At 38.9% G+C, this 23,752-nt stretch overlaps 3 protein-coding genes across 3 annotated transcripts; 1 reads left to right on the top strand and 2 right to left on the bottom strand.

Moving 5' to 3' along the window:
* The first annotated feature begins 211 nt into the window (after positions 1-211).
* On the top strand, positions 212-3,110 carry LOC111861667 (protein ALP1-like). The gene is made up of 2 exons (XM_023846424.2): positions 212-1,110; positions 2,114-3,110. The coding sequence occupies exons 1-2, from the start codon at positions 632-634 to the stop codon at positions 2,985-2,987; spliced, it is 1,353 nt and encodes a 450-aa protein (XP_023702192.1). The 5' UTR covers positions 212-631; the 3' UTR covers positions 2,988-3,110.
* On the bottom strand, positions 1,018-3,401 carry LOC111861669 (transcription factor Adf-1-like). The gene is made up of 2 exons (XM_023846425.1): positions 3,105-3,401; positions 1,018-1,947 (listed from the first exon to the last, which is right to left on the bottom strand). The coding sequence occupies exons 1-2, from the start codon at positions 3,385-3,387 to the stop codon at positions 1,247-1,249; spliced, it is 984 nt and encodes a 327-aa protein (XP_023702193.1). The 5' UTR covers positions 3,388-3,401; the 3' UTR covers positions 1,018-1,246.
* Positions 3,402-12,499: 9,098 nt separating this feature from the next.
* Positions 12,500-20,068, bottom strand: LOC111861665 (F-box/LRR-repeat protein 2). Its single transcript, XM_023846420.2, has 3 exons — positions 19,776-20,068; positions 19,566-19,676; positions 12,500-14,360 (listed from the first exon to the last, which is right to left on the bottom strand). The coding sequence occupies exon 3, from the start codon at positions 14,325-14,327 to the stop codon at positions 12,867-12,869; it is 1,461 nt and encodes a 486-aa protein (XP_023702188.1). The 5' UTR covers positions 14,328-14,360; positions 19,566-19,676; positions 19,776-20,068; the 3' UTR covers positions 12,500-12,866.
* Between the last annotated feature and the right edge of the window lie 3,684 nt (positions 20,069-23,752).

Below are 23,752 nucleotides of genomic sequence, written 5' to 3'. Positions count from 1 at the left end.
GGTGTTTTGAGTGTTAAAATACATACATATACAATGTTTGTAATGCACAATATATACAAAATCCAACCTTTCCACAACTACAGCAGCTTTCTTGGCATATTAAAGTTTTTAAAACTTTGTTATTTAAGTTAAAATTTATAAACCAAGTAGGTTCATTTCCCTTCTCCTATTGTCTTTCTTGATGGGGGCTGAACTTATGCCGCCTGTCTCTCTTGAGAAGGAGATTCTGCAAATATATTATGGGTATTGTATTATTTCAGCGACCCTGTTGTGTGTATATGTATACATATATTTTAAGGATTTTGTTGTTTCGTCCTACCTTGGTATTGTCCCGAGTTGTTTTTACTGTTCTAGAGAGTGCTGTGCCGCATAATTTTTACTTCCTGTGTCTGTGACGTTAATGTGGGCGTGTTCTGATGTTGTATTATGAGGTCGAACATGTTACGTTGGTTATTACTTTCTTTTGTATGTTTTTGTTCTTCTGTCAATTTACTGAACTTATTAAAGCAATATATATGGAAGTACTTTTTTTTTATATTCATGATACCTCCATTTTTGGCTTTCTCAATCATTTCCATGATTACTGTCATTGGTCCGTACTGATGGTGTTTATTTAGTATGTGTTGGGCAAATGCTGATTCGTCTTTGTTTAGTCTTAGCCTGGTCGTCCACTGGAACCGTATCTTCCGTGGCCCGTATACGGCCGACCAGGTCGTCCGATTTAAAACCTCGTCCACTGCAGCCGAATTACATCCGACACAGTGCCGCTCCGTCAGTGTGGCCTTGTATCGCCAGTGAACCGCGTGTTTGTTGTTACAAAATGGATGATGATCTGTATTTCCTGGAAAATCCATATCTCGTGAGGCGAAGAATGCAGCGAAAGCGAAGGAAGTACTGGGTCAGTCCCATATTAATCAAAAGAAGAATTCTGGGAGAATTCCATCACCTACATGAGGAGTTGAAGAGAAACGGGGAAAAATTTTGCGACTACTATAGGATGAACATGGAGACATTTCAGTATACTTTAATGGCTATTCAGCCCTCAATAACGAAATGGTCGAATTTCAGAGAAGTTATACCACCTGAGGAGCGTTTGGCTTTAACATTAAGGTAAGTTGTACACATTTTGAGTTACAAACATTTTTATTGAACAAGAACGGAAAAATACACGTAGGTTTACAGTTTACAACATAGTATACATAGGAATAGTGAAAAATAATTTTGTTCAAGATGTTCCAGTTGCGTTTTATGTGAAATTGGAAAGGTAAGACGCCACAGTCTGCATGGGTTCCCTTTCAGTTTGATTAAGGGACTCGCTGTTTGCTGGTTGTGTGAAATTGCTGACGTTTGGAAGAGTATTTTGTTCTTCCTCAATGAAAACTTGTTGCAGTTTATGTCTAACTATAAGTTTTCGGTGGAAAGGGATATTCCTTAAAAATGGTAGGAGGCTCATTAGAAACTGGTAATCACTGTCTTCCTTCGCAGCAGCGTTTCCAGCAAACAATTTCAATTTTTCCTTCTCTATTTGGAGAAATGGGTCAGCACTTTTATTTGACCGTAATTTGCGTCTGTTGGTGACATTTGGGGTGGGCGGAGGATCCATGGTTTCACACGCAGTCCAAGGCTGAGAACCATCTGTTGACTCTTGCGAACCATGAGCGGAATGCTCTAAAGGGGCATACTCATTGTCAATGTAAGAGTCATGTGATGTATCAGAAACACATCCAGATTCAGCAGTGCGTGATGCTGTGTTTTTTGAAGGTGAAATGTTCCCTTGAAGTTTTCGATGCTCAATTGTGTCCTTCAAAAATAGCAGGGTTTGGAAGTGTGGCCATGACGAAGTACACTCAAGAGGCGCCTCGTCTCCGCTCCTTCCTTGTAAACTTCTGTTGTATTCTTTTCGAAAAACGTCCCTTAGTCCCTGCCATTTCTTTTTTACTAGACCAACTGCAATCAAACAAGAAGTAACAAAATCATAAATAGATAGCAACAATTAATGGATAAAAGTAAGTAATTGCTTGGATATAAATAAACCAATTTCATGACAAATAAAAAATTGTGTACCTGTGACCGATAATATACTATTTGTACTATTTGTGCATTGTTGTTGCAGGTACTTGGCAACTGGTTGCTCATTCAAGACACTAGGATATTCATTTAGAATCTCTGACGTGACCGTTGGCAGAATAGTTAAGGAAACATGCGAAGCAATTTGGGATAATTTGCACGTGTTACACATTCCTTTCCCCAAAGAAGACGAAGTGGAGCCTATAGTACAAGGGTTTTGGAATAAATGGAAATTCCCGAATTGTGTGGGCTGCATAGATGGCAAGCATGTGAGGATAAAGAATCCACGGCATTCGGGTAGTATGTTCAGAAATTATAAGCAGTTTTTTTCAATCGTCTTACAAGCTGTAGCTGGTCCGGACTACAGATTTCTAGCTATTCACGTCGGGGCTTACGGCAAGGAGAGCGACGGTGGTGTTTTTTCGCATTCCAGCCTTTCCCAGAAACTTGAACAAGGAGCCCTGGGTGTTGGACGTCTCTCAGCTCTTCCAGGAACAAACATTAAGGTACCTTACGTTCTCTTAGGCGACGAGGGCTATCCACTAAAAACCTACTTGATGAGGCCATTCCCGATGTCAAAACTTGGACAATCACAAACAATTTTTAATAAGCGCCTTTCGAAAGCTCGGCAAGTGGTAGAATGTGCATTTGGAATAATGAGCAGTAAATGGAGACTGCTGCAAACAAGTATTGAAATTGAAGAGCCTGGAGATGTTGACAACATTGTCAAATGCATATGCTTGTTGCACAACATCATAATTGAAAAAGAAGGAGAAGAGCCAGTAGCTTCATTCACTTGTCAGCAAACACAGTCGAGGAATAGATATTCTTCTCTCGGCGAGAATCGTAGTGTCAATGCTGCTTATTCCATTCGAGAACAATTTATGACATTCTTTTGCGCAGAAGAAGTGAACGACTGAAAGTATTTCCAACAACTTAGTAGCTTAGGTACAGTATATTTCAGGGTTGCTTGTACTTTGTTATTGTAAAATTGTGTTGTAATAAGTGATATCGAACACAATTTTTATTTCACTTACCTTCAACACCCATTTCCTCTGCAACTCTCGACCAAAGTTTTCTTTGCACGTCACGGTGGTGATATTGCTTATCTCGCATATCCCACAGTGGCGTATTCTCATGTACGAGGCTTATTAGTTTCTCAGTATCCATCAAAGATTTCTCCTTGCACGTGTACAGTCGGCCGAATACGTACGACTGATCCCATTTGAATGGGATCCGTCCGTCACTCGGCCGTGTTCGGTCGCATTCGGCCGAGTACGTCATGTGCAGTAGACGTGTAGCAAGGCCTTTACATATCATGGGATCAGTCGGCCGAATTCAGCCGTATACGGGCGACGATTTACTCGGACGAATACGGTTCCAGTGGACGACCGGCCTTATGTTTCTTGTTAGATTTCTACCAGTTTGGCCGATGTATACTTTATGGCAGCTTTGGCATGTTACTTTGTATATCCCACTTTGTTCGTAAGGGTTTGTTTCTCGTTTTTCATTTNTGATTGTTGAGCAGTGCAAGTGTTTCCATATTTTTGTTGTGGATGCCTCTGATGATGGCTCTTTGTGAGCCGAAACATGTAAGGCAAATGTGAGGAAATGGTGACAAGAATATATATTGTTACACTCGACGGAGGTTCTATTGGTAGTTGGTGATTGATAGTGTAACGGACCAAAATGAAACAATTCAAAATTTCATTTATTAGTTTACCTATTTAGTGGGTTGTTTTGAAGGTTATCTTTATGTTAGTGTTTTTGAATAGTTTTGTGATTTTTCAAGTGTAATTTCGTGTTTAGGTATATGTGACCCATTTTTGTTCCTTTTTTGTCTTTATTATCCGGGTTACTTATCTTTTGTTTAAATTTGTTAATAGTTGTGTGATGTCTTAGCCATTATTTGGTGCTATATTAATAATAGTACTTAATTCTTTGTTTTTAGCGTTTTCCTCAAGGGGTAGTGTAAAAAGTCTGTGTATCCAATTTATGTTCTTTAGGGTGGCATGATTTATTATTTATTGTTGTCTGTTGTTGTGGGTTTTCTGTATATTTCCATTTCTATTTGTCTGTGTCTGTTAAATGGGTTTAAGTCCAGGTAGGCTATTTGGTTGTTTACTTCCTCATTTATTGTGAATTGCAGGTTTTTATGTTGTCTTCTGAAGTGTTCGAGGATGCACTGGGGGGTTATTTTTGTTTGATTATACTATATTATGTCATCTACATATTTGTTATAGTATGTAATTTTCTCATCTACTGCAAGATGAGAAAATTACTTACTATAAGATACATAGGATCGCTGAAATAATACAATACCCATAATATATTTGCAGAATCTCCTCCTCAAGAGAGACAGGCGGCACAATTTCAGCCCCCGTCAAGAAAGACAATAGGAGAAGGGAAACAAACCTACTTGGTTTATAAATTTTAACTTAAATAACAAAGTTTTAAAAACTTTAATATACCAAGAAAGCTGCTGTAGTTGTGGAAAAGTTGTATTTTGTATATATAGTGCATTACAAACATTGTATGTATATGTATTTTAACACTCAAAACACCCACTGAGATAGCAGTTTCCAAAAAATTATCGATGTCCCTCTGATGATGGTCTATAGCGACCGAAATATGTAAGGGTGTTAAGTTTTCAAGTAGTAAAAACTACAGTAGTCACACTGGATGGAGTTGTTTTGTCTTTATAATTGTTAGTGTGACGGACCAGAATGAAACAAATCAAATACACAGGAAACTTTATTTATGTGTTATAATTGTTTGTAGTTGCAACTAGTGAATATCCAATAAATTGACTCACTGATCCAAACCCGTGTCACTAGTCACTAATACACTTTTGTAATTATGTTACAATTGCATTAAACTATCAATATTTACTTTGCTGTAAGATTTGGCATATTCTTTATACTGTTGAACATGGTATGCAGTCGGAAATATTACCTTGTTTTATTTTTTTGCTGCTGAAACACGTAAAGATGCCCAAATAGTATCTCTTATCGACTGCCAGCACCTGTACTCAGAAGCGTCTATAACACGAAGTGTCTCCATGTGTTTTATGACAGAATTGCGCAATATTGTGATTCACGTGCAAGTTATCTTACCGAGTCAGTATGGTATGCATGGGATGACGACGCATAGTCTTGCATTAGGACGCGAAAACCACTTATAGCCAAGTTTCAGTTTGTATTGACATTACAAATAAGACATGGTGAGATATGTAAGTTGATTCTAGTGATGTATAAATGTGATTTGTTAGGAGTATGAAGTTTCATAGGTTAGAAATACATCTTATATTTTACTTCAAATGTTGAAGCTGTTTATTTACCTTACAAATTCAGCCTGACTACTTGAAGATTGGCCTAATATTATTTTTCACTATCAAATAAACTGCACATATGGATATGTGTAGTTCCACGTTGATTTTGAGCTGGATGTTGTGTTGGGGTGCATTGCAAGTACCATTGAGATGAAAATTGATATAATTTCTAAGAGCAAGTACCAGTGGTGAGGATATTTTTGGATTATTTCTGGAATTATCTGACAGCAGGGTTATAACGCATTGAAAGTGAGTCAGGGGATGATGAGATTAGTCGTAGGGTAAAGTTGTTCTAATGCTTTTTTTTAGCGGCTCCCCATTTCACTTCGGTTTACTAGATGGTAGACATTTGGTAGGACTCCTTGGGTGGGTGATCAGCTTGTCGCAAGGTCTCTACCTATACACAAACCCTCTCTCTCTAAACACCAACGCCCTGAGTAGGATTCGAACCCATGATCCCAGCTTCCGAGCGAGCGAAGACGGTGTGTCTTAGACCACTCGGCTGTCCCAGTGCTTGATTAGTTAAAAAACACCACAACATAGTCATGGGGGAGCGGAAGTATAGGTCCACCTTTCTTGTCTTCGGCACTAGAAAGAGTTGAGAGGTCAGCTTCACGTTGCAGCTGCTTTATGCGTCTCCATTGGAGAGGAGTCTGGGTGGACGCTGTGGAGAACAGAAAAATCTTGCACTACCAGGAATCGAACCTGGGCCTTTCAGCCCATAGCCCTTTGCTGTACTGACAGAACTATTCTGACTCCTGCCCGCTCATTAGTGGTAGCAAGCCCAGATCTGGGTAACAATGTGGAACAGACTTCGAGGAGACTAGGAGCAGCTGTAAAAGGCATGACAGTAATTGGTACCATTGTACAAGTTCATATAAACTCTGAAGATACTGTTGTGTGGGATGTGACACCATGTAGCCTGGCAGAAGTTTACTGACATCAGAGGAATGTACTGCCTCCACCTTCAGGCTGAAGAGTAAGCCATGGAAGCAGAGTGACACCCCAATAGTACTCCTCATGGTCACTGCTGTGAGAAGCTCAGATGTTATATGGACATTTTTGTAGCACATTTTAAGAACATGCACTGGATGAGTAGGTATGTCACAAGTAATGAAAACTTTGTGATGCCATTTACAAGTAATTAAATGTAATGTGGAGAACAAATAGGTGGGGCATCTTTTGTGCCCAGTTCACCAGCAGGCATCCTGAAGAGACTGTTTGGTTTTTATTATAAATCAGTTGTACACATTCAAATCCAGGGAATATGATTATCATAGTCCTCTGATTACTCATTAAAACAGCCTGTGGAAGCAGTATTGAATTTTCTGTGGTGTTTGTTGGTGCACTGTCCTGCTGAAAATGATGGTAACTAATGTGGTAGTTGCTTATGACTGAAACCATGGTTAGACATGACATACATGATGTAAATTTATAACTGACTAATCACAAGAACAGACATGGAATGATTCACAACAGAATGAACTATATGGCTCTCATTCCTGCAGGAGTCAGTCTGTTATGGCATAACTCACATTGTTATGTTCCCAGGATTGAATATATGGCACTTATATTGTGGGAATTTGCTTGAACTTAGGATCAGATGACTTTCAACAATGCCTACAATATAAGGTCAACAAAGTGGCTTTATAGAAGAATTTACTGGGCATAGACAAGACCTCCAGTTAGATCTGTATGTTTGCATATTGCTGTAGTAAAGCTGAAAATGGAGGAATGAGCCTGTCTGTAGTTTTTTATTTTAAAATTCTGTGATATAAGCAACTAGAATTGTAATTGTAATAGGTATATTTTTACAATTTAATAGATTATCTTCATTGTACATACAGCATTCTGAATATTCTTCAACTTTCTGGATAACACATTTTGAGTGAAATTAAGAACATGTTTCTTCTTAATGAATTATTTTAGTTTTCCTACTTAGGGTTTTGTTTAATGCACAAATCTGCTGACTACAAATGAGAAGGATAATTTTGATCTCCACGCCCCTCTAGCAGTTGATTATATATACCTCACAAAGGATATGGAATGCTTGCGAATTGCTATAAGGTACAAGGTGGTTCAAATATGACCGGGACTGATTTTTTTTAAACCAAAATTGCCCAACACTTACTTGCACATGTCAGTCTTCAACGTACTCCCCTCCGGAGTCAGCACATTTTCTCCAACGTTCTGGAAGCATCCTGATGCCCTTTTCAAAAAAGTTTTGTGGTTGGCAGCGTATCCACTCCCAAACATTCTGCATGACGGCATCATCCACAAACCGCATGCCTTGCAAGTCTGATTTGAGCCTTCCAAACAGGTAGAAATCACTTGGTGCCAAATCGGGACTGTACGGCAGATGCGTCACAAGGTTCAATTTTCGGAGGGTATCCATTGTTGTTTTGGCCGTATGGGGGCGTGCATTGTCTTGAAGGAAGGCTACCCGCTTTCCACCTCTCTTCTGCTTGGATCGGATCTTTCCCTTCGCGTCTGTTGCCAGGAGGTCTGAGTAATAAGCTGCATCGTCTGTTCTGGCATCTGTCAGAAAGTCTACATGGATAACCCCCTGCCAGTCCCAGAAGAACGTTGCCATCACTTTTCCTGCCGAACGGCTCCTCCACGGTCTCTTGGGTTTGGGAGAACTGGTATGCCGCCACTCGCGTGATGATTGCTGGGACTCAGGAATAAAGTAGTGCACCCACGTTTCATCGGTGGTCACTATAGACTTCAAAAATGCATCACCTTCGTCGTCAAACTGCTGTAGGAGACGACTGGCAACTTGCACGCACACCATTTTGTTCACGTCCATCAAAGTGCGTGGTATTTCGTGTCTTCTACACTACCAACACTGATGGACAACATTGCTCCAAATTCCTTGATAGTGATGTGCCTATTCTCACGAACAAGTGCGTCTGCACGATCTTTTGGCTTGGTGACGGATATTCGCGGCCGACGATCATGCAGTTCATTCTCCACACACTCTGCCCTCTCTGAAGCACTTACACCATTCAAACACACGGGTCCGTGAGAGACAGTCTTCCCCATACTGTTGTTGTAGTCTGTGGTGAATTTCAGCAGACGGGACATTTTCTCCAACGAGGAATTTGATCACAATGCGTTGTTCCACACTCCGCGGTACCTTCTGTTCACTCATCACTCTAGCAACTCCCAGAGGGGACTGAACAAGTTCTAACCCTAACAGGAGGGAGGGTGGAGGTTGTGGCTTCACTTTCTCAAGGTCGCACAGCTGCTGTGCAGTGCGGCTTGTTTACAAAAAAATCAGTCCCAGTCATATTTGAACCACCTAGTAATTGTGTAAGTGGATGAAAATATTGAGTTTGTTGAACAAGAAGATGCCATCTCAATTTTAAGAACATGAACCAACTTAAATCTCCCTTTAAATCAGTAGGTTCACAAATGTAAATTTTCTCATAATATGAATTGAAGATCTGTTACACAGTAAAATGGTAGATTCCTCACTTGCACGTGAATGGACAGTTTTTGTGTACCGCCTGAGCAATTCTGAAATTCAGGTATAAATATGATACTGGGATCTATATGTATGTAGAGATAAGAAATTTATGAGGAAATGCATTGCATATGCTGTTTCATAAATAACTGTACTAAATTACATAATGCCAAGGTACATTTTGTGATCACATTGAACAGGAATAGAGAAATGTACTGCATTCCAGAGCAGTAATGTTTTCAAACACATTCTTTACATGTCTGTGCTCAGACCCAAGTCCTTTGTTTATAAAGGTAACTCAGGAAATGAGGGATACATAATTTTTCATTATCTTATTGCCATTTTGAGACTGAATTAAGTAGAAATGTAGCAGTCATACAGATGTTCACAAAATGTTCTCTTGTTCCATAATCTATCATGTAGAAAAAATAAGCACACTAAGACATTAAGGTAGAACTTCAAAATGCTTGCTCTTGAATGAAAGTCTTGTCAACCACAATACTTGGGTTCCCAGTATTAACATTGAAAACCGTATTAAATTAGGATTTTTATTGGAATAAATGTACTTTGTACACTAAAACTGAAATTTTATTGAAACAATACTATATACTGTAGCTTCATGCAAAATTTGATGCAGACACTTGGTCTGATTTTGCCACCCATCACAGACAAAATGAGACATGAAGTTGAAAAAGCGGTCATGTAAAAACAATGCATGTTCACAGTGCAGTGTCACGTGGCAGATGGATGCAATAGGCTTTTGGAAGTGTGACCTTGGCGTTCCCTCTCATTTTCTTTCACCGTGGCAGATACAACAATAACACTCTAGAGAACTTTCTGATGCCACCTCATATTCAGCTCTGTGTAAAGAATTATCTCATGTGAAGGTTCAACCATTTCAGTGCAAATATTAGAGGGGAATATAAGAAATACTACTTCAGTGCGCTGTTGAGTATGATACTTAATTTTCCATGTTGAAGGATTAAGAAAGGGAAGTAGAGGAAAATCTGATTATTTCTGCATCCCAAAATGCCAGGGCTAACTTCCACAAGTTAGCAATCACTCAAGCACATGCTAAGAACTTTACAGTCTGCAGTGCAACTAAACACTGAAGCTACTAGAAATATGTAGGGTGGAGTGATAGTAATACAAGGTGTGTCCCAAAAGTCATGAAATATATCTTTTTCCCGTGCTCCTACTGGTCGGAGCGTGCTGGACCCGGTTGGGTTGGGGGGGAGGCCTTTAGCTTCACAACGCGCCCAAAGATCAGTCTGCTCGAGCATCGGAGGCGTCAGTATCGCTGATTTAGTGCACCTGTGTTTTGTGACGACGTCACGGCGTGCAATGGCGGATACTTTTGAACAACATTGAGTGGTCAAGTTCTGCACAAAGCTCAACAAAAAGCTGCTGAAACTCACAAACTGCTTAAGCAAGCCTACGGGGAGTCTGCTCTATCATATGTGCAAGTTACAAGGTGGGTGAAGAAGTTTAAGGAGGGCCAGGAAGGAGTGGAAGATGACCCCCGCTCTGGACGGCCATCAACAAGCCAAACCGATGAAAATGTGACTCGTGTGTGATTTGTTGAATACTGACCATCGAATGACTGTCCGGTTGTTAGCCGACACTCTGAACATTCCAAAAACCGTTGTGTATCGCATCGTTATGGACGAATTGAACATGCTAAAGGTGTGCGCCAAGTTGGTCCCCAAATTGTTGACGGACGAACTGCCGCAGCCACCCTACAGCCCCAACCTAGCTCCGGCCGACTTCTTTCTGTTCCCGAGGATCAAGACTGCACTCAAAGGACGCCGTTTTGAAAGCATTCAGGCTATCCAAGCAGCCGTGACAACAGCTTTAAATGAGGTTCCTGTTAAGGCCTTTGAGGGGGCGTAACGGGCATGGGAGAGTCGGTGGAAAAAATGTGTAGATGCTCATGGACAGTACTTTGAAGAATATTAACACTCTGTACCAATATCATCAATAAATTTTAAAAAAATATATATTTCATGACTTTTGGGACACACCTTGTAAGTTCATGTATACAATATTATATTTAAGCATCCTGTTGCACTCTATACGATATATGACATAAACACCGTCCCAAGTGCAACAATTTATTGTAGTTCTTTTGTCTTGCCTTCTACACTGCATGTTTCGGCCGCAAACGGGCATCATCAGGTGTATGCACTTAACAAAGCTGTTACACTGCATCTAGTTTAAAATTTAAAACCGTAAGTCTTCACAGTTCTTTTTGTCATTACCAACAGGTTTCGATTTATCAGAATCTACTTTGCTGGTATCTGTATGCTTTGTGCAAAGATAAGCAGCAGCCGCACACAGGCAGCCTACAAAGAACAACAGTGCTGAAAACAAGAAGCAGCCGCTGCAGCACTACAGACATAGGGCGAGTAACCCTGAGAATTTTAATTTTTAAAAGAATTTTAAATTAGAACTGAAGATTTTAAAAGTGCCGGTTCATAATATCAAAATTGATGAGTGTAGGCAACAAACATAATGCACAAAGCAGAGAGATACGAGCGAAGTAGATTCTGATAAATCGAAACCTGTTGGTAACGACGAAAAGAACAATTGTGAAGACCTGTGGTTTTAAATTTTAAAGGACATGCAGTGTAACAGTTACGTAAGTGCATACACCTGATGATGGCCGTTTGCGGCCGAAACGTAGTGTAGAAGAGGGCAAGACAAAAGAACTACAATAAATTGTTGCACTTGGGACGGTGTTTATGTCATATAAAGTTCATGTATATTGGTGATTTAAAGTTGTATAGAGCATGAAATGGATATTTTTGTAACGCTTACCACCCTCCTCATCTATGGTCACGAAACTGGTGTAGTACTCATTATTTGGCAGTGTAGGATTTCAGAAAAAAAAAAAAAGCCTGGCCATTCAAGAAGAATGAAGTTGTAGATCACAAATAGATCTTCATTTATTTGCAAAGATATTTAACAGTCATACCACATGCAAAATTTAAGGATGAATAGCCTCCAAGGCCAAGTATAAATGGTTTACTGACAGAAATCAGATCAAATTTCTAACACTCAAATGTTCCCACCAATATCAGTAACAAAGTCAGTCTGTTCAAATATCCCAACAAACCCCAAAATTGTATTATGTTATAATGAAAGGAAAATATCTGATGTTGTTTAATTATTCATTTCTACAAAATTCATTCAAGACAACAAAGGCTGTGACTCAAATGTAAGACATTTTGTTAATGAATAGAGTTGTTACAGTAAATTATTTGTTTGATGGATAAGTCCAAGTTTCTGGGCATGTTCATGGATGAAGTTAGACTGTGATTTATACATTTCATTTTTACAGTGCCAGGAAAAACCATACAGTGCTACCCAAATATGCCTATAATAAACTTAATTGAAGAAACAACTGAAGCAATATGCCTTCTCAGTAGCATAAAAAAAAAGTACAGCTATCCCTGTAACAGGCCGTGAAGGCCCATAGGGTTGTGAGATGTTGAGGGTCTCACATTATCTAGACAATTGGCTCAAAGATGGCGGTAAGGTTATCAGCCTTATGCGCCGGCCGAGATTTACTCCCCAAGACAATTATTTAATTCCTGGTACTCATTTCTGTTAGAGGCTGAGTAAACCCCATGGCCATAGTGCGGCCAGAAGGATTAGGTCAATTGAAAAAAATCCAATGACCTCATCGGGACTTGAACCCGCGAAGATGTAACAATATTTATTGGACTACATGCATGCCCATGTGCCATGAAGTGTTTATCTTTGTAATACAAAATGGCGCAAAAACATTTCTGGGGGTAAGAATCTCTTGCTTCACTAATAAACAGGCACATTCAATGTAAAACATCACACAGTGTATTCTAACAGCTGATTTCTGAATGTCAGCAGTGTGAAGACATAAGGACTAATAATATCTTACATGAATATTTATACAAAGTAGAGATTATTTCTCTTGAGGATTAGATAATTTTTTGTATACCAAATTTTACTTCATTTTCACAGTTCTTTATAAATGTAGACAGTGTCATCTTCTACATTAACATCAGTTTCCCCCTTCTTTATACTATTTTTTACAATTAACAGGTGTGGCATTTCTTCTTTAAGTTTGCTTATACATTTTTCATCTAATGAAAAGCAATCCATAGCATAGAGTGCAGTCAAATGGATAAGATTTGATGGAATCAGATGAAAATGAATTCCTAATAGTTGACAATTACATGAAAGTTCAAGAACCTCCAGCTGTTTGCATCTGATTATGTGTTTCATAACATCATCCGTCATTTCACGACAATTTTGCATATCAAGTTTCTTCAGTGTCTGACAGCCTGAGCAAATATATTCAATGCCTTTGTTTGTCAGCTGAAGGCAATTTGCAATATTGAGGTAACTGAGGTTGGGACATCCAGCACCAATATATAGCATGGCTTTATCTGTTATTAAAGGACAACCACTAATATCAAGATATTCTAGATCCTTACAGTTACCAATATACTGGAAACCCTCATCTGTAAGTAGACAGTCTCGAACAGCAAAACTTTCGAGCTGAGGGCAGTTTGTCAAAATCACAGCTAATGATGTACTATCAAAATCAGAACAATAACATATGTCTAAGGTATATAATTTAGACATTGACTGATTCTTAAATATGGTGGATACATCCTGTGTTCGACCTTCCGAAATACATATAAGTCTCAAACATTCCATTTCTGACAATTTCGAGAGACGGTGTATGTCTGTACTTGGCAGGTCTTCATTACAATGTTTATAAGTGAGAACTCGAAGATTTGCACATTCTGTCAAGAGTCTGTGGGCTACTTTTGACATGTAGCCTGTATACTTGAAATAACAAAGCTGTTGTCCCTTTTTTTCCAAAAAGTATTCAACCTCTTGATTTGGGAATTGTGCAAATCCCAAATCTAAGCATTCTAGAGATGGACATCCATCAGCAATTGCTCTTAGTACTCCATCTGCAACTGTTACATTACGTGCGTGAAAAATTAATGTTATCAAATTCTGAAGTTGTCCAACTAGATCCGCAAAATGTAACTGATCTTCTATGGGGAGGGGGATACTGATTTCCTCTAGATTGAGATATTTTTTAAGAATTTCATGTAATCTGGAATTACTCAGTTCATGGAAATACTTGAATTCTATATATCGAATATCTATACAGTATCTGCACAGTGTATCAACGACGACTTCTGTGTTGATTCTTCCACTTGGACAGAAGGCTTGTAATGCTGGCATATTCCTGAGATGTCTTGCAATTTCTTCGTCGGTCATCTTGCACCCAGGACTGAAGGTTTGGTTTTTCCATAGTGAACTATCTTGTGACACATTCTGCCAGTGTGAATTAACATGTTGTACAGACATCGCAAGGTCTTCAATATTCAAGTATGAGAAAATCTCTAGCAACAGCACATCTGGTAAATCTGTAAAACATTTCCCAGAAGCCATCGCTGGAGAGAGAACAGATCCACAATCACCAGACTGAAACAATGTGAAGCAAATTTAACAATGCCAAATACAGCTGTCCTCTGTTGTGAGTTTTTATTATTTCAAATTGTTATTCATACCAAGATGTTTGAATTTCATACACACCTAGAGAATGATTTTTACTTTGAAAAGTATGTAATAATCCTGTCATCCAAAATTGCAAGTTAGGATTGCCAGAGACAATGTTTATGACAAAATACCTGTGACTATATATTGGCACACACTATGTCATTGTTGTAAGCACTTGGCATCAGGTGTATATTGTGTGTGTGTTGGACACACACACATACGTCAAGCAATACAACGCACACAGCCACATAAGAAAGACACATCATAAGACACAGTATATACACAATTAAAACATAACGACTCCCATAGTGGATAAATGGCATTACACACGAGTTTGATATACGACATGTAAGATGACAGATCTTAAGTTTTAATATATGAATTTTATTACTGAACAACGACGAACACACATTTTATATCATTTTATAAATGGACACTTGATGGCAGGCAGTGCAATGGTTTAACGTAATTAATACACCTGAGGATGGCAGAATGATGTCAAAACATGTAGTGTGAAGTGACTAGTGAAATAGTATGCACTAAAAGACGGTTAATATATACACATTTTGGATATTGGTCTAGAAGTAAACACAGAGAGAACTAAGTATATGTTGCTGTCTCGTCACCAAAATGCAGGGCAAGATCATGACATAAAGATAGAAAACAGATGCTTTGAAAATGTGGCACATTTCAGATATTTGGGAACAACAATAACAGATCAAGACCTGATTGAGGAGGAAATTAAGAGGGGACTCCGCTCGGGTAATGCTTGCTACCATTCAGTCCAGAACCTTTTGTCTTCTCGTCTGCTGTCAAAAAATATAAAAATTAAAATATACAAAACTATAATTTTGCCTGTGGTTCTGTATGGGTGTGAAACTTGGTCTCTGACATTAAGGGAGGAACACAGACTGAGGGTATTTGAGAACAGGGTGTTGAGGAGAATATTTGGACCAAACAGAGATGAAGTGACAGGAGTTTGGAGAAAACCACATAATGAGGACCTTCATAACTTGTACTCTTCTCCAAGTACAGGGTGGGGCACAGAAACTTCCATTTTTTGAAGACGCATTATGAAGGGAGGGGAGGTCGCAGAAAAGTGGGGGTAGGCTCGGGGAATGCAGAAGCCGCAGAGGTTTCTGTCTAATAACCCTCAGTAGGAAACGTGAGGTGGATGAGTGAGCAGCGTGCGTTCCGTACTCACTTCGGAATTAAGCCCAGAGGTCCAGTTCCCAACCGGAAATCGATTGTTTTGTGGGTAGAGAACTTTAGGACAACCGGGAGTGTGGTGAAAAAATCATCAGGATGACAATGGACCATTACGATGCCAGAAAATGTGGAGGCAGTTCGACAGTCAATTTTGAGATCTCCAAGATGCTCTGCTCGCAAACATGCAGTCGCTCTAGACATATCCAATCGTTCAATGCGCCGAATTCTTCACGAACATCTTCATTTCCATCCCTATAAGATGGGTGTTGTGCAAGAATTGTCACCACGTGATTTCCAGAACCGAATAACGGTGTGCGAAACGTTATTGGAAAATTTACCCCCTAATGCACTTGCTTTCTTTAGTAATGAGGCACATTTTCACCTATCTGGATATGTCAACAAGCAGAATATGCGCTACTGGAGTGGTAACAATCCCAGAGAGCTCCTTGAGAGGCCACTTCACAGTGATAAGGTGACAGTATGGTGTGCGTTGTCAAGAGTTGGAGTTATTGGCCCTTTTTTTTTGAAGAAGGCAATCATGCAGTTACTGTCAATTCACAGGGGTATGTGGACATGATTAAAAACTTTTTCGTACCAGCTCTTGAAGAAATGCATCAAGGAAATGTCTGGTTCCAACAGGATGGTGCCATGGCCCACACAGCCAGAGCTTCAATGACAGTTTTGAGGGCAAAGTTCCCCGGACGGCTCATCTCGCTTCAAAGTGACATACCGTGGGCAGCAGACTCACCTGATCTAATGCCCTGTGATTTTTTTAAGGGGATACCTTAAGGCACAAACCTGCTTCAGGTGAATAATGTTATTCGGCAGGAAGTAGCCCAAATTCTGGTGCACATGTTAGAACGTGCAGAGGGGAACTTCAGAAAACTGTTGCATCAGTGCATAGAGAATGGTGGCCACCACCTTCAAGATATTTTGTTTAAACCTACATGATTTAAAACTTTAAAGTATGTTCTTTCATTAGCTACACATAAATTTTGTCTATCAGCAATAATTTTTTTATTCGCCTTGAAAAAAAGGAAGTTTCTGTGCCCCATGCTGTATAATTAGAATGATCAAGTCAAGGAGGATGGGGTGGGCAGGGCATGTAGCACGAATGGGGGACAAGAAGAATGCATATAGGATGGTGGTGAGGAAGCCAGAAGGAAAGAGACCACTGGGAAGACCAAGGTGTAGGTGGGTGGATAATATTAAAATGGATCTTTGAGAGAGAGGATGGGATGGTATGGATTGGATTGATCTGCCTGACCAGTGAAGGACTCTTGTAAACATGGTAATGAACCTTTGGGTTCCATAAAATGCTGGGAAATTCTTGAGTAGCCGCAGAATTGGCGGCTCCTTCAGAAGGGCTCAGCTGCATGAGTGAGTGAGTAAGTAAGTAAGTAAGGGAATAACATTTCATATTTACTGAAATGACACTTTTATAAACAGAAATAATTTAACATGTAATGAAAAAGCCAAAGACACAAATGGAAGAGTCATTAATCTGTGCAGATGGGAGGATAATATTAATTGATCTTGAAGTAAATGGATGCAAGAGTGTGGATTTCATTCATTTGGTACAACATGAAGGATCGTTGGCATCCTTTTGTGAAGGTGGTGAACCTTTTGGTACCATAAAATATGGGGACTTTTTTTGGCTAGGTTGTTGACTGTTAGCTTCCAATGACAAAATTGGCCCCTTGTAATTATTCTACATGTAGTATAAGTGGCTTCATTATGTTACTTTATGCTTAAAAATTAATGATTATGCTCTCCACTTGTCATTACTTTGAAATGAACATATTATGTATCAACTCACAATGAGAATCATTTTGCATGAATCAGTGTGGAATCCATACTGTAATGATATTGATAATTCTTGTCATTAATGCATTAATAATAGTGGAACCCACACTTTAATCATATTGATAATTCTTGTAATTAATGCACTGATAATAGGCAAAAGTGAAAATTAAATGCTAGAACAGTATTATACATTGTCTACAGAATCATTAAGGCAGTGTCGTATCTTCAGTAGAAAACCTATGGAAGATAAGTTTTGCACGTTTAATGAGATTTCTGGCATGTTGATACTGGTTCCAGTTAATGTTGAAAATGGAATTCAGCAACTTTCGAATTATGATAATAATGATGATGATGTAATTTTAAGATTTTTTTGACAGCATATACTTAAAGCCTCAAATCTTACACAGCATATACTTAGTTAGTTAATTATTGGAGAGGGTGGGTTTCCCCATGCACTGAGACCTGTATTGGTCCATTGTGCTTTCCTCTATGATTTCTACCAGTCTCTATATCCTACCGGTACTGGTGCTTACCATCAGTCCCGCCCAGCCAGCGAGACCGGCTCTACTAGCTGAGAGGTATCTATAATGCTTCCCCCATCTACCAGAGGTATTAGAGACTGCTGTTGGGCGGGAAACGTCCGTTAATTTGGCTCAGTGACCTCCTTTGGAGATATGAGGTTCTTTTACGTGCCATAAAGCTACGACATGGGACCCACGGCTTAAAAGTCCCTCCCGGAGGACTTGTTCCCTGAATTTTTCCGCCCTTAAAAATTTGATGACCTCCGCCGGGTACTTGAACCCGCGTACTATGAGTCATAAGGTGGGAACGTTACCTCTAGACTATGGAGGCCGCTTACAGCATATACTTGATTTATAGTGTATATTTTCTTTAGTGTTTGTATTCTAGTTTACAAGTTTACTTATCTAAAGCATCTACTCTTAACACAGTACTTTTGCTATGTTTTGCACTACATTAAAGCGACCATTCATCCCCAATCTGCATACAAGAAATTTTCCTATGCAAGAATAAAGTGTGAATCAATCAATACCAATGTGTATGCTCCTTATGCTTTGAAGAACTTAAAAATCATGTCAAGTGGGTGAATTCGCTTACAAATGAAAAACTGGAATGACACTTTTGCATTAAGTGGTGTACTTCATGTTATATAACTTGACATAAGTGATCACTGACTTGGTCAAGGCATGTACAAACTTGTGAACTTACTGTAAACCATCACTGACATGGTTCAGACATGTACAAATTGTGCTTTCGTGGAACAAATGATGTATTTTGTTACAAGAAAATCAGTTTCTAGCTTTGAGGAGCATTTGTATGCAACTTCATCAAATACCATTTACATGGTAGAATTTGTAGCTTAGTAAAACAAGCGACAGGCATTCAGGACTTTTTAATACAAATGAAAGTTGTATTAAGAAAATATATTAGAACCATTTCAAATTATGGGTGGGGCATTTATATTAATATGCAAAAGCGGTATTGGAATTTTCTTAATTATTAAATTATCAAATGTCCGAAAGTGACTGAAGAATAATCTCCTACCAGATGTCAGATTCTACAATAGCTCGCTTGGGACACAAATATCGTGCATGAGTATTCGCACTGTGTAGTTGTGCATCCATTGTTATGATTACTCAGTTACTAAAGCTGTATTATTGTCTTATGATGACACAAATATACCAATATCTACTGAATTACTAAATGTGCAGTAAGATTTGGTATATTCTTAATACTGTTAAATGTGGCATATAGACAAAAATGTTACTTTTTTTTTCTTTTTTTGCTGCTGAAATGTCTACAAATGCTCGAAACGAATTTCACATTGATTACACTCACGACAGTCTGTTTTATATGACTAAGAAAATTGCACAATGCTTCGAAACATGTGCAACGTCACAGGAGGTGTGTACGATATGGATCAGGTTATGACGCATTAGGGCGTGAAAACAGTGAAAACCACATATACCCAAAGGATTTATTTTGTATTTACAAGTAGGCCATCGTGAGATACGTAAGTTGTTTCTAGTTAACGGTATAAATCTGATTTGTTATGAGAATCAAGTTGCGTAGGTTAGAAACATCTTATTTACTTACCTTAAACCTAATTCACACGGGGACACATTACAGGAGTCAAGTTGACTTTCCCTCTGCTTTTACCGTTTGAACTGATGGAGACAGTGAAACTATAACTTTGCGTGCTTCTTCCTGAAAAATATATTAATTAATATAAAATTAATTGTGATGTTAATATTTATAATAACTTCTCAAATTTCTCTCATTGTACACAATAAAAGGAATTATCACTCTGCTTGCTGCTGCTCCTCTCATCAACTACGCCTGCCAAAGGTAATGCTTCTTCCAGACGTGATAATCGATGCAACGTTTACGATGTGCTTACGGGATTTTTCACACTAATCGCTACCATCGCTACGATCGCTACCACCGCGTTGTTGGTGTGAGAAGACGTTTTCGCCACGATGATGACGATCATGACGATGATCGCTCTGGTGCGCTCTGGTGTGTGGAAGCCTTCATTCAACTGCGTTTCAAGGTCTTCAAGATGATAACCCACTGACGCGGCTAGTTACGTCAATGGGTTATCAGCCTAACTAGTAAGTAAAGTAAAAAGTAAAGGTATCCCTCTAACAGGCCATGGAGGCCCATAGGGTTGCGAGATGATGTTGAAGTTCCTACATTTTCTAGGCAATCGGCTCATAGATGGCGGAAAGGTTGTCAGCCCTACGCGCCGGCCGCCTTTTACCCCAAATAATATTTCTGGATTCTAATTTCTGTTAGAGGCTAAGTCGATCCCAGGGCCAGAGTGCGCCTGGAAGGATTAGGTAAATTGAAAAAAATCCAAGGACCTCATCGGGACTTGAACCCGCGACCTTCCGGCTTGTAGCATAGTAACTCAACGGGCCCAGCCTGAACTACGCTACCACGTGCCACACACCACGGAACCCCAAACTAACTACCAACAGGTTGTAACTTGCAAGTTGAAAGGGTGACGTAGTATGTGTTTTGGCTTAATTATTACGCCTATATTTTGAAAATAATTTCCGAGTGTCTTATTGTGTTAGTATTTATATTTTATATTATAATGAGCGCCCCAATGTGGAGTGTGAAGGAAATAATGAAGTTCTTAGAATTGTATGAAACGTACGAAATGTTATGGAATATTCGACATCAAGGTTACATGAACAAAAAGAAAGAGTATTGTTGTTCTAGAAGCTGGTGCTGGAACTTAGGGAACAAGGATTTGAAAATATTGACGTGGAATTAGATCGTAAAAAATTGAAAACTATGAAAACCCTGTACAGACAAGAACTGTCAAGAATTTTCAAGTCGAAAAAGAGCGGTGTTGGCACTGATGATCTGTACTAGCCAAAATTGGCCTGGTTTGAGTAGGCTGGTTCATTTTTGAGAGACGTAACTCCGACCGGGAAGTCAACCTCAACTTTGGTAAGTATATTTAACACAAGTATTATGTTTTTGGACATTATACATTGTCTTGACCATTTTTTAAAATCCGTCCTGTTTCTTAATCGAAACAACGTTTCGGAGACTGAATTCTGTCCTTGTCCTCAGGTAAAACCTACTCAGTTGCGTCCAATAGATAGAACTAGCCTATCTCCTAGCTCTATCTATTGGACCCGGTCCGGAGATAGGGGCTAGCCCTATCTGTTTGACCCAACTGAGTAGGATTCATCAGAGGGCCGGGACAGAGTCCAGTCCCCGAAACGTTGTGTTTTGAAAAAGAAATAGGACGATTCTTTAAAAAATAGACAAGATGATGGATTAATGTCCAAAAACATAATACATGTAGCAATATACCATCGTCACAAACTTTTAGATCTTATTTTTAACACACATTTACACTTATTTCAAATTTCCTTTAAAATCAGAGATAAAAAAAGGTAATTTTAATCTTGCTGTTTCGCTATTATAGCAAAGCCCAGATGATCCCATATTCCATTTTATCCTGCGTAGGCATTCTATGAAAACAAAATTCACATAGAACTCTAAATTATTATAATTATTAAATAATTCTACTACTCTATTAAGTTTACTGTGGAATTGTTGTGTTTGCCTTTCATTAAAAAAAGTTAATAATGATATGTTTTATACTTTGTATTGTAACATATTTCTGAGAGGTTGGATAGTTGGGATTTTACTATATGAAGTTAGTAAAATGAACAAAAGTTTGTCATAGAATTATGTGCCAGTTATTCATCTATTTATGTTGTTTGCACTTTACAAATAAGACAACAGTAAAAAATAATCATGATGTCAAATAGACTTTACATATGACAGTGTTCATCCTTGGTCTTTAGCACTAATCATTTTTAACTGCCAAGCTTTTTTCAGTTTCTTAATTTGGAAAGACTGAGTCACCAAAGTTCATTCCTTTGTTTTTTGTTTGTTAGAGTGGGATGCCTGCTTTTGGATCGCTTTATCAAAGTAAGGCTAATATTAGCCTTACTTATGGATCTTAAGGGCTCACCAAAGCGGCCTCCGTAGTCTAGAGGTAACATTCCCACCTCATGACTCGTAGTACGCGGGTTCAAATACCCGGCGGAGGTCGTTGAATTTTTAAGGGCGGAAAAATTCAGGGAACAAGTCCTCTGGGAGGGATTTTAAGCCGTGGGTCCCGTGTCGTAGCTTTACGGCACGTAAAAGAACCTCATACCTCCAAAGGAGGTCACTGAGCAAAATTGCGGACATTTGCTGCCCAACAGCAGTCACTAATACCTCCGGTAGATGGGGCAAGCATTGTAGATACTTCTCAGCCAGTAGATAGCCGGTCTCGCTGGCTGGGCGGGACTGATGGTAAGCACCAATGCCGGTAGGATATAGAGGCTGGTAGAAATCATAGAGGGAAGCACAATGGACCACTACAGGTGTAAGTGCATGGGGAAACCCACCCTCTCTAATAACTAACTAACTAACTAAGGGCTCACCATCAATGCCCAGTATTTGTTTACAGTAAAGCCTTATATATCTGATACTACAGTAGCTGCTGAAAGTGAAATGTTCAACATCCAAGCACATTTCAAGCTGATGTTCAAAATTCTACAGTATGTTGAAGTTCACATCATGTGATTTCCAGAAGAGAATTACGGAGTTTTGTCCATGAAGCATGTATTATTTCTGTTGAAAGCTTTATTAGAAATCATTCTTATATATTCAGATTGAGGGAAAGTGATTATTGTAGTCCAGCTATTATGCACCAGAAACAGCCTATGGAAGCAGCAGTGAATTTTCTGTGATGTTTGTTGGTGCTCTGTCTAGCTGAAAATGCTGGTAACTAATTTTAAGTAATTGCTTGGTACTGTAACTGTGGTTAGACACAAAAAAACAAATGAATAGTATATCTCTTATTCTTTCAGGAGTCAGTCTGTTATGGCATAACTCACATTGTTATGTTGCCAGGATTGAATATATGGCAGCTATATTGTGGGAATTTGCTTGAACTTTGGAGCAGACAACTTTCAGCAACTAGTACAGTGTCAGGTAAACAGAGTGGCTCTATTGAAAAGTATACTGGGCATAGGTGGATACGTCTGTTTGCATACTGATGTAATAAAGGTGAAAATAGAGGAACGATCCCCCCTTTCGTTTTTTATTTATAACTGCATAATGTTACTAGTGAGAATTGTAATTGTAGTAGGTTTATGTTATAAATTGCCTTCATTGTATATATGACCTGAAGATTCCTCGACTTCCTTGAGTACATATTTTGAGTAAAAGTAAGAATATGTTTCTTCTAAATGAATTATTTTAGTTTTCTTACTTAGGATTTTGTTTGATGCACAAATCTGCAGATTACAAATGAGAATGAAGCGATGAACACAGCAGATGTTTTAGCTGTGATGACTGCATAATATGACATGATAAGCCAATTGTGCAATCAACAGTCATATTGCAACTGTTATGTTAGTGGTTGGAGGTTCTGCTTGTTCAGGTTGTGTTGTGAGGTCTGAATTCATTACTGTTGCAGTGAGGTAAGTTATACATTTCAGCAGCTAGTTTCCATACTGGAATCCTTCATGTGAGAGAAAACTTATAGCAAGTGTATTCAGCTGTTCACTTGTAAATGCCCAGGCGAGGAAGTTTCAACAAAGTTATGCATATCAAATCTTGTTGAAAATAGCAGCCCATAGATTCAGTTTATCACAGAAGTAGACAGTCAAAGAGAGATGCACTGACTGAAGAGGAAGTTGAAGTTATTCAACCACAATATGAGATCTGTCCTTGCAAATCATTTAGATGCATGACAT

The sequence above is a fragment of the Cryptotermes secundus genome, unplaced genomic scaffold (assembly GCF_002891405.2).
Source record: "Cryptotermes secundus unplaced genomic scaffold, Csec_1.0 scaffold43, whole genome shotgun sequence".
In the NCBI taxonomy this organism is placed as follows: Eukaryota; Metazoa; Arthropoda; class Insecta; order Blattodea; family Kalotermitidae; genus Cryptotermes; species Cryptotermes secundus.
Note: the sequence above shows the minus strand (reverse complement) of the source record. Positions and strands in the feature narration are given on the sequence as shown.

Bases quoted from the DNA above. Each gene is read 5' to 3' on its own strand.
- LOC111861665 (XM_023846420.2), bottom strand. From the start codon at position 14,327: ATGGCTTCTGGGAAATGTTTTACAGATTTACCAGATGTGCTGTTGCTA.
- LOC111861669 (XM_023846425.1), bottom strand. From the start codon at position 3,387: ATGATATGTAAAGGCCTTGCTACACGTCTACTGCACATGACGTACTCG. The intron at 1,948-3,104 runs GTAAGTGAAATA...GTTTGATTGCAG, and splicing joins AGAGGAAATGGGTGTTGAAG to TTGGTCTAGTAAAAAAGAAA.
- LOC111861667 (XM_023846424.2), top strand. From the start codon at position 632: ATGCTGATTCGTCTTTGTTTAGTCTTAGCCTGGTCGTCCACTGGAACC. The intron at 1,111-2,113 runs GTAAGTTGTACA...TTGTTGTTGCAG, and splicing joins CGTTTGGCTTTAACATTAAG to GTACTTGGCAACTGGTTGCT.